Source organism: Microcaecilia unicolor, chromosome 2 (genome assembly GCF_901765095.1).
Source record: "Microcaecilia unicolor chromosome 2, aMicUni1.1, whole genome shotgun sequence".
Classification (NCBI taxonomy): Eukaryota; Metazoa; Chordata; class Amphibia; order Gymnophiona; family Siphonopidae; genus Microcaecilia; species Microcaecilia unicolor.
Genome location: NC_044032.1, coordinates 332395501 through 332406760, shown reverse-complemented (window position 1 = coordinate 332406760; position 11260 = coordinate 332395501). Strand labels below are relative to the sequence as shown.

Genomic DNA, 11260 nt, shown 5'->3' with positions numbered 1-11260 from the left:
CCTCTAAAATTGGTTAAGTTTGCATCTTTGTTATCACCCAAAGCAGGAGATTTTGGCAGGGCTGCATCATATATTAATTTAAGGTCGTAGTATTTTTAATAAATTTAAAAATAGAATAACAGAAGACAATTCAGTGTAACAGTACAACAGCATACAAATTGCAAAAATCATGTAAAGGACAGAAGAGAGAAAGAGTGGAGAGGAAGAAAAGAAAAAAGAAAAACACTTCTCATCAAGCATCTCTAAAGTAGGACAATAAGTGATATAGCGACATGACTTTTTAGCCAGAAAGGTATTAGTCTGAAATACCAAATTCCACCATTCTTGATATGTGACTTGACCCAGGGTCTTCCAGTGCCCAAAAATGAATTTCAAGGCTAAAGTGAGCAACGTATTAACAAGTAAGCATTCACTAAGGAAGAGCTAAAACATCTGAGCAACACATATTTATACAGCATAGGACCATGGAAATGAAATATATCTGTTAAAGTGAACCAGACATCAGTCCAAAATAATTGAAGGCATACAGAGTCAAAAACATGGCGTCTGATAGTACCCCGTTGAGCATGACAAGACCAACATAAACTGGGAATGGACGGATTAATGGTATGCGACCTGAGGGGCGTCCATAAGGCCCGGTGCATAAAAAAAATAAAGGGACTGCGTGATGGCCTCAGACCTGGAACACTGAGCGCCAGATCTGCATCCAACTTTAACACATAACATTTTCATGCCAATAATGCTATCTGAATCTAAACATAGGAGCCAACTTTTCAAAATGATTCGGGGTGCTAAACTCAACAAGTGAATGCTCCCGTTCAGAGTAATAATGGAGTTTGTTTAATCATTCACTATCGAAGCTACTATAAACCTAAATTCTTATTGCGTTTGCTAATAGCCCCTCCCTCTCCAAATTTTTCATTCATTCCTCTTTCTGTTCCTCAGAGTGCTCTGCTCAGTCACAGGCCAAACGCACTGGACCCCTCCCTCCCAGCGCTCTCCTATTGGCTATATATTGTACCCAGCTTCGCTACTATCAAGGCCCTTCCGTTAGAACGCTGATGATCGGTAGAAAAATGGATACGTCATCAGGACACCCAAAGAGGAAGGATGGTTAAAAATATATGTATATGCGCACACTGCTTTCCTGGAAGTTTGATGTAGATTTTAGAAATAATGAGACTGGGGGTAAATTTGTCGCTAAAATTAATAAAGCATATTGAATTAACTCACATTATGTTTTGTAACATATTAATTCAGTTGAAAAAGTTGTAAATCATTAAACACTCCAAGAAGAAAATGCTGGAAGAGTACTTTTTGTTAAAGCCTGGTCGGTCTCCTTTTTCTCGACGGTTGGCCGGCTTGCTTTGATTGGCGGTTCAGGGCGGTCTGTGTGTTGAAAAAAAAGTCGCCTGATTTCCGGTGGGGGCGCTTGGTTTCCGTTCACCATTATTTTGTTGGTGACCTCCTCCGGCTTTTCGGTAGTTTTTGTTGAGTCGGTTTGCATTTGTGGCTCCAGGTCTACGGACTATGGCAGAGTATGACATGTTCGGGACGCCGCAGGGTGTCGGTAACGGGGTGATGGGTGAAGAGGACCCGGCAGCCGCTTTTCTGGCGCAGCAAGAGAATGAGATTGCTGGTATCGAGAATGATGTGGGCTTCAGTATTCTGGAGAACGGCGAGGTGCCGACGGCCTTGGAGAATGAGAACCTCGGTGAGAGTCTGGCTGAAGAGCGGCCATGCGCGTCATCTATTTATAAACTAGTGTTTCGGAATGATTGGGCTACTAAACACAATACAAAATTAGCTCTCCCTGTAGTCGGGAAAGAAGTTTGCTTATATCGGCGGTGCTGGACATACACAGTTGGCTCCCTATGACCCATATGCTACATGTACAATACTACTTGTATCTGATAACATGGGATGATTATGTCATAACCAAACTCTGTAAGCCACATTGAGCCTCAAATAGGTGGGAAAATGTGGATACAAATGCAATAAATAAAATAATCATCATGTTTTGGTAATTGGGGAGGGGGAGGACCAAAGGAGTCAGCTTTGTGAGTGCTGTGGGTGTTTGAGCACCCCCAATATTGAGCAAACTTTGCATATTTTCAAAGCACTTAGCCTTCCAAAGTTCCATAGAAACCTATGGAACTTTGGAAGGTCAAGTGCTTTGAAAATATGCCTAGGCTAGCAAGGTGTCTCAGGAGGGTAATTTCCATTGGGTTTAGCATTATCATTATGAAAACTTAGCTCCTATGGTAGGAGCTTTAATATTAGTATCACACACGCACACAATGGAAGACAGGGTATTGTCATAGTTGTTTGCTAGGGTATCCATTACAATTAGTGAGAGATTAAATGAGAGTGTGTTTAAGGCAGGTTTTTGTATAGGTGAACTCCTCAGGAAGTTTGGTAATACGCAGACTCTACCAATCTAGTTTGCCCAAAAGATTTTGTTATTTATTTTTAGTTTGAAACGTATGCCTAGTTTCACTTCTCCAAGCCTCCAACTTCCTTCCAGTAAGATAAGACTCTTTGTCAAAACAATATTGGAAAGATGTGCTCCTTGGAGTGCACAGCATTTTCACAAGCATTCTTTACTCAAATGCGTATCTCCAAAAACTACACATCTTGGAAATAAAAAATAAAGGGATACAATTAAACAGTTGTAGAAGGGATCTGTGTACTAAGATTTTTTTTTTTTTAAGGGCTGTAGGCTGATCAAAATTTGTAATTGTGATTAATCGCACAATTAAAATGTATTTATTTCCTGCTGTGGCACCTTGTGGAGGAGTAGCCTAGTGGTTAGTGCAGTGGACTTTGATCCTGGGAAACTGAGTTCAATTCCCACTGCAGCTCCTTGTGACTCTGGGCAAGTCACTTAACCCTCCATTGCCCCTGGTACAAAATAAGTATCTGAATATATGTAAACCGCTTTGAATGTCATTGCAAAAAACCCTCAGAAAGGTGGTATATCAAGTCCCATTTCCCTTCCCATCCAGTCTGCCCAACAAGATAAACTCATATGTGCTACTTTATATGTATACCTGACCTTGATTTGTATCTGCCATTTTCAGGGCACAGACTGTAGAAGTGTACCCAGCACTAGCCCTGCCTCCTAACCACCAGCGCTGCCACCCAATCTCTGCTAAGCTTCTGAGGATCCATTTCTTCTGAACAGGATACCTTTATGTGTATCCCATGCATTTTTGAATTCCATTACCATTTTCATCTCCACCACCTCCTGCGGGAGGGCATTCCAAGTATCCACCACTCTCCGTGAAAAAATACTTCCTGACATTTTTCTTGAGTCTGCCCCCCTTTCAACCTTATTTCATGTCCTCTAGTTCTACCGCCTTCCTGTCTCCAGAAAAGGTTTGCAGATTAAGACCTTTCAAATATTTGAACGTCTGTATTGTATCACTCCTGTTTCTTCTTTCCTCCAGGGTATACATGTTCAGGTCAGCAAATCTCTCCTCATACGTCTTGTAACACAAATTCCATACCATTTTTGTAGCTTTTCTTTGCACCTCTTCAACTCTTTTTACATCCTTAGCAAGATACGGCCTCCAAAACTGAACACAGTACTCCAGGTGGGGTCTCACCAACGACTTGTACAGGGGCATCAACACCTTTCTTCTACTGGTCACACCTCTCTCTATACTGGCTACGGCCACCACCTTATCATGCTGTTTCATCGCCTTCAGATTCTCAGATACTATCACCCCAAGATCCCCCTCCCTACCTGTACATATCAGACTCTCACCGCCTAACACATACGTCTCCTGTGGATTTCTACTCCCAAAATGCATCACTTTGCATTTCTTCGTATTGAATTTTAATTGTCAAACATTAGACCCAGCTTCTGCAGATCCTTTTTCATGTTTTCCATTCTTTCCGGGGTATCCACTCTGTTACAAATCTTGGTATCATTCGCAAAAAGGCAAACAACTTTACCTTCTAACCGTTCGGCAATGTCACTCACAAATATATCGAACACAATCAGCCCCAACACCAATCCCTGAGGCACTCCACTACTCACCTTTCCCTCATCCTAGTGAATTCCATTAACCACCACCCTCTGGCGTCTGTCCGTCAACCAGTTCCTAATCCAGTTCACCACGTTGTTGGGTCCTATCGTCAGCTTGTCAGGTTTAGTCAAGAGCCTCCTGTGGGGAACTGTGTCAAAAGCTTTGCTGGAGTCTTAAGTAGATTACATCTATAACACATCCTTGATTCAGTTCTTTGGTCACCCAGTCAAAGAATTTAATGAGATTTGTTTGGCACGATTTACCTTTGGTAAAACCATGTTGTCTTGGATCTTGCAACTTACTGGCTTCCATGAAATTCATTCCTTTCCTTCAGCATCACTTCCATTACTTTTCCAATAACCGAAGTGAGGCTTACCAACCTGTAGTTTCCAGCTTCTTCCCTATCACCACTTTAGTGAAGAGGGACCACATCCGCTCTTCTCCAATCCCATGGAACCTCTTCCGTTTCCAAGGGTTTATTAAATCTTTAAGAGGACCCGCCAGATCTTTATCTAGTTCCTCCGGTTGTGTCGGACAGAGGTTGTGTCTGTGGACAGAGGTTCTATCATCTCTTTTTAAGGTGACCCATATCGCTTCCTTTCCCCAGGCCCCTGTCATTTTTGTCGCTGCGATATCACTTCTCACATACAGAGCTACTCCACCTTTACGACCTTCCCCATCCTCTTTGATATCACTACTACTACTACTTAACATTTCTAAAGTGCTACCAGGGTTACGGAGCGCTGTACAATCTAACAAAGAAGGACAGTCCCTGCTCAAAGGAGCTTACAATCTAAAGGACAAAAAAGTGCAGTCAATCAAATTGGGGGCACTCTAGATTTCCTGGATAGAGGTACAATGGTTAGGTACTGAAAGCGACATTGAAGAGTTGGGCTGTGAGCAAGGATTTGAAGATGGGCAGGGAGGGGGCTTGGCGTATGGGCTCAGGGAGTTTATTCCAAGCATAGGGTGAGGTGAGGCAGAAAGGGCGGAGCCTGGAGTTGGCGGTGGTGGAGAAGGGTACTGAGAGGAGGAATTTGTCCTGTGAGCGGAGGTTAGGGGTAGAAGAGTAAGGGGAGATGAGGGTAGAGAGGTAATGAGGGGCTGCAGATTGAGTGCATTTGTAGGTTAGTAGGAGAAGCTTGAACTGTATGCGGTACCTGATGGGAAGCCAGTGAAGTGACTTGAGGAGAGGGGTGATATGAGCATATCGGTCTAGGCGGAAGATAAGACGAGCAGCAGAGTTCTGAACGGATTGAAGGGGGGTAGATGGTTAAGTGGGAGGCCAGTGAGGAGTAGGTTGCAGTAGTCAAGGTGAGAGGTGATGAGAGAGTGAATGAGAGTTCAGGTGGTGTGCTCGGAGAGGAAGGGGCGAATTTTGCTGATGTTATAGAGAATGAAACGACCGATCTTGGCTGTCTGCTGGATATGGGCAGAGAAGGAGAGGGAGGAGTCGAAGATGAATCCGAGGTTGCGGGCAGATGAGACGGAGGATGAGGGTGTTGTCGACTAAAATAGAGAGTGGAGGGAGAGGAGAAGTGGGTTTGGGTGGAAAGACAATGAGCTCGGTCTTGGCCATGTTCAGTTTCAGGTGGCGGTTGGACATCCAGGCAGCAATGTCGGATAAGCAGGCTGATACTTTGGCCTGGGTTTCCGCAGTGATTTCTGGTGTGGAGAGGTAAAGCTGGGTGTCGTCAGCATAAAGATGGTATTGGAAACCATGACATGAGATCAGTGAGCCCAGGGAAGAGGTGTAGATTGAAAAAAGAAGGGGTCCAAGGACAGATCCCTGAGGAACTCCAACAGAGAGCGGGATGGGGTTGGAGGAAGATTCATGAGAATGTACACTGAAGGTACGGTGGGAGAGAGAAGAGGAGAACCAGGAGAGGACAGAGCCCTGAAACCCAAATGAGGATAGTGCAGCAAGAAGTAAATTATGATTGACAGTGTCAAAAGCGGTGGATAGGTCGAGGAGGATGAGGATGGAGTAGTGACCTTTGGATTTGGCAAGGAACAGGTCATTACAGACTTTAGAGAGTGCTGTTTGTCGAATGTAGAGGGCGAAAACCGGATTGAAGCGGATCGAGGATGGCATGAGAGGAGAGAAAATCAAGGCAGCAGCTGTGAACGGCGTGTTCAAGTATCTTGGAGAGGAAGGGTAGGAGGGAGATGGGGCGGTAGTTGGAAGGACAGGTAGGGTCTAGTGATGGTTTTTTGAGAAGTGGTGTGACTACAGCATGCTTGAAGGTGTCAGGGACAGTTGCAGTGGAGAGAGAGAGGTTGAGGATATGACAGATGGGGGGGGGGGGGAGGTGACAGTAGGAGAGATGGTGTTTAGTAAGTTGGTGGGGATGGGATCAGAGGAACAGGTGGTGCATTTCGAGGAGGAAAGAAGGTGGGCGGTTTCCTCCTCGGTGATATCAGGAAAAGAGGAGAAGGAGGCCTGGGTTGATTGGTTGAGGGGGTGGGTTAAAGGGTGTAGAGGAGGAGGTGGCTTGGTAGTGAATTCGAGGTTGATCTTCTGCACCTTGTCACAGCAAGTGATATCAAAGGAGGCAGAACAGGCCAGAGGGAAAGCTTTGGAGCAGACTTCAGGCATTATATATGCACTGCTGCTGCTGGGGACCAACAGAAGACCATTTTTAAGGTAGGCTTACTTGCGTCGGGTGATGTTGGATCCTGGTTGGAGGGAATGATGCTGGATATTGCCGATGCCGAGGATGGGCTGAGAGTGGAAGAGAGCAGAAGAGATGTTTTAAAATATTGTAAGCTGATTTTGTGAAACGCTTTAACAAATACTGGCTCTAAGTGGTATTGGAGAAACATTACTTGACTGTTTGTTTTTGGGTACTCACGCTCCCAGAGAATAGAATGGGGCAGTGCTTCTCTCAACCTAGTCCTTGGGACACACCCACCTTGGGTGGGTTTTCAGAATATCCGCGATGAATATAAGGATTTGCCTACTGAAGAGGCAGTGCATGCTAATCTCTCTCATGCAAGTTGTGCCTATCCTGAAAACCTGACTGGCTGGATGTGCCTCAAGGACTGGGTTGAGGAACACTGGAATAGGGAAGTAATTGCCAGAAAAAGTAAATGAATCTTAGCGCATTCCAGCGGGAGTGACGGATGTGATGTGCTACAATAAAAAGGTGACTTGCAATGCAGATTTATGGTTCTTAGGAGCTGATGCAGAAAGCCTCGAGGTAGAGCTGCAGCCAGTCTGCCATAAAAGGGAATTGACATATGGCAGACTGATTCCACCTGGTGCATCGTGCCGCCATTTTGAAGATGTCAGCATCGAGGCAGGAGCATGTGGGCATCTCTATTGCCTCATTTAAGGTATGGTGCTACAGGGGGCCTGAGCAAGGGGTTGGGAGAGGATCGCTACTACACATCAGGGACTTAAAAAAATTGTTAAGGGTGGAGGAAAGGGTTTTTTTTTTTTTTTGGGGGGGGGGGGGGGTTGTATGCACCAGGGATTTCTTTTAGAAAGTGGTGGTAGGTGTTCCATAGACACCAGGGAAATGTTTTTAAAGTCAGGATGGAGGAGTGGATTGTTGGGGGGTGGGGAGGGGGGAGGGGTTGATGGTGCAGAAAGCTAAAGGGGCAGGAAGGTCAGGCTATGATTTGTGAAAAAATTCACATGGTGACTGCGCATGTGAAGCCTTGTCTCTCTTGTGCATTGCTGTGACATACACAAGTACCTCATATGCATTTATTTGAATGTGTTATGAAACCACGTATGCCGTATGAGGTAACCCCGCTCAACCCCCTTTCTGCATTGCTTGTTGGCTCATAACCTTGCGGTGTCTACATGGCTGAGTTGGTGGTAGCTTTCTGTATTGGCCCCTTAGTATGATAAGAAATTCATGTGTTCAAGGTCTTTTTGCCATTTCTGAAATATCTGCTCATAATTTGTGTTACTGGGTTGTTTAAAGTTCCCTTTAAGTAAGTATATCTTAAAGTAATAGAGATCTGATTTTGACTTTGTGATCAGGGTACTTAAAGGGAAACTAAAGATAGTACTGTTGGCATTATATAAACACTAGTAAAACAGGCCCGTTTCTGACACAAATGAAATGGGCGCTAGTAAGGTTTTCCTCGGAGTGTGTATGTTTGAGAGAGTATGTGTGAGATTGACTGTGTGAGAGAGAGAGTGAATGTGCGAGTGTGTGTGTGTGTGTGTGTGAGAGAGTGAGACTGCTGGGTGCGAGTGTGTCTCCTCTGCTCCCCCCCTCTAGCCACCCACCGATGCTCTTCTCTCCCCTGCCCCGCCTCCAGCCACCCAACGAGTCTCCTCTCTCCCCTGCCCCCCTCCAGCCACCCAGTGCTTCTAAAGTAATAAAATGCACCTCCAATGTTCTCCTGGGGGGGCGTGGTGTGACAAGGGCGGCAGGGGTGGGGCCTCATGCTGCTGTGCAGTTGGTCAGTGCTTCTTTGCTTCAGAACATTGCAGGAATGCTTCAAGGCTTGAAGGCTTCACTGGGGCGGGGCCTCATGCTGCTGTGTGGTTGGTCAGTGCTTCTCGGCTTTAGAACGTTGCACGAATGCTTCAAGGCTTGAAGGCTTCACTTTCTCGGCTTCGGAACGTTGGAGATGCGTTTTATTATATAGGATTCTAAATATTTTTAAAATGTTTGACTCCTGATGAAGACAATTCCGCAGAAACACGGCTGTGCTGGGTCTAGTTCCTTTTGTTGCTTGGACTGTTCTCCAATTCATGTGGTTTGAATATTAAATTGTGTTGACATATCTACATATTTTGGATTCATTGGTCTTTTTGCTTAGCTTCACTGCACCTTCACTTGTACTTATTTGTGAGGAGCTCATTCTCTTTTCTCCCCCCCCCCTCCCTTTTCACAGGTATATAATCTTTAAGATTAGACAAAAAATGACTTAATAGAACTGGGCTTCTTCTTAAGAGCTATATGTTTCCACTGCTGCTCATCTTCTGATTATACTGACATGTCAAACTACCCCTTCACACTATTGCTAGAAATCAGGTTGGTTCGTTTCTATTGTTAATGCCTATCTTGCTTATTCAATTCTGATTTAAGGAAATGCATGTTAACTCCCCAAAGCTACCTGGTCTGATAAAATGGTGTTACTTTTATGTAATTTTCTTAACATATTTATATGCATTCAAGCGGGCACTACTTGAACAAACTGCTCTTGGAAGCTGTGCATGAATGAGTCTTTGGGCAAGATTACTAAAGTATGGTACTGTGTTAGCATGCATTAATCCTATTAATGTGTGTTTATAAACTTCAAACCATGCACATACACTACACACTTTTAGAAACTATCTTGTCTAATAGCCCCTTCCCATGCAGTCCACCTACTCCACTCAGCATTGGACAAACATGCATAAATTGAGACCTGTAACTTAGTAGCACAGTAAATCTGGCTCTTAGGGGTGTGTAAGGCAGAATTTGATTGATCTGTATGGCAGGCAAGAGTTGAGGATGGTTCTTTGTGTGACAAGTCAGGTTTATGTGTAGAACTTCAAAGTACCTAATTCACCGTGAGGTATTCTTGAAAAGGAGTGAACTAAATTGAAATTCTTCCCCCAAATTATAATATTTATAACCTACCTTTCTTACACAGTCTTGGTTTTTTTTTTAATTCTTTATTTATAATTTTCAAAATAATACATTCATTTAACATAAATGTAGGCAAATAAGAAATTCATAAAAAAGAAGAAAAATTACATTTTCCTTTAAATATTCAAGGAGTTAGAAAATTTTTTTTAGTACTTAGTCCACTAGTTATGATCAAGATACAAAGCAATAATATAAGGTAACTAAGGAGAATAAATCTCTTAAACAAATTAGATTGAGAGGGTAGAAGCCAGGTCTCTGGCAGCGGTTTCATCTCCCCTCTGGTGCATTCAAAACTACAACTCCACCACTTTCTTTGGCAATAATTAATTGCCTCAATTTATCCGGGTCAAAGAATACATACTGACTGAATCATGTTTAAGGAGATAAGACATCTGCATGCAAATTTAAGTTTAAAAGTGCCACCTAAAGAGAGGATTCGAGGCCGCAGCCCCAAAAACTCTTTTCTCCTTTTTTGAGTTGCTTTGCTAATATCTGGAAAAACTTGTATCTTTGCACCATAAAATTGAGCTGCAATAGATCTGAAGTACAGTCTTAGTATGTTGTTACGATCGGTTTCAAAGGCGAAAGAAGAGTCGTGTGCTCAGTGATAGGTTCTAAAGACGTTTCAAGAAATTGCGTCAAATTTAAATCTGGTGCCTCCACTAAAGAAGTTTTAGCTCCAGTAATATAGTATGCTTTTATTATTGGAGGCAAAGCTTCAATAGGAATTTTTAATGTCTCAGAAAAATACTTCTTTAACATTTCCACTGGAGGTATCAAAGGAGTCTTAGGAAAATTTAAAAATCTTAGGTTGTTATGCCTGAGTTGATTATCCAAGTATTCAATCTTCCTTTGTGCAATGTCTCTTTCTATAACTACTAGCCTTTGAGCCCATAAAAACGGGCTATTATAGGAAGGTGGGGTTGAAAGGCCCGCCCCCACCGCCGAGTTCACCGCTGCCCCTCCCCCTCCGAGTTCGCGCCCCCCCCCACCAAGCCATCACCACCCACCTTCCACCCGGCCGGGCCCTCGCTCCACTATTGAAACAGCGAGGGTCCGGGAATGCAGCACTGAGCTCTGCTGAGCTGCCGACGTCGGCCTTCGTTCTTCTTCACTGCCTGTCCCGTCCTCGTGTGACGTGACGTAACGTCGTCGAGGGCGGGACAGAGGCAGAGAAGAAGAAGGAAGGGCGATGTCGGCAGCTCAGCAGAGCTCAGTGCTGCGTTCCCGGACCCTCGCTGTTTCAATAGTGGAGCGAGGGCCCGACCGGGTAGAAGGTGGGTGGTGGCGGCGACTCGGGTGGGGGTAGCGTTAGACGGCGGTGTCCCTCCCTCAGCAATGCGCAGTACAGACCCTCTGTGTTCCGCCCCCCATCATCACGTATTGACGTGGGGGCGGGGCAGAGAAGGTCTCTACTGCGCATTTGCGAGTGAGTACGGTCACTCGCCGTTTATATGTTTGATATTACCAACAGCTAGTTGTAATTTTTTTTATCTTAAGTAAATTAGACTCACTCTTATCTTCCTGCACCTTCGATTCCAAAGTCTGTTGGTGTACTTTTAAATCCTGTACTTCAGTTTTAAACGAAGAGGAAAATTGAAGCAGCGACGTGTTCATAGT

At 44.3% G+C, this 11260-nt stretch overlaps 1 protein-coding gene across 2 annotated transcripts in view; it reads left to right on the top strand.

The window, feature by feature from the left end:
* Positions 1 to 1115: 1115 nt before the first annotated feature.
* CLTA (clathrin light chain A) overlaps positions 1116 to 11260 on the top strand; it is a 234748-nt gene continuing 224603 nt past the window's right edge. The window contains exon 1 of one of the 2 annotated variants that reach the window (XM_030194359.1): positions 1116 to 1188. In XM_030194359.1, coding sequence (XP_030050219.1) covers positions 1125 to 1188 — 64 coding nt within the window. In that variant the 5' untranslated portion in view covers positions 1116 to 1124. Of the gene's footprint in view, positions 1189 to 1407; positions 1715 to 11260 lie in introns of those variants that run through there. The other variant, XM_030194358.1, reaches the window with a different exon arrangement.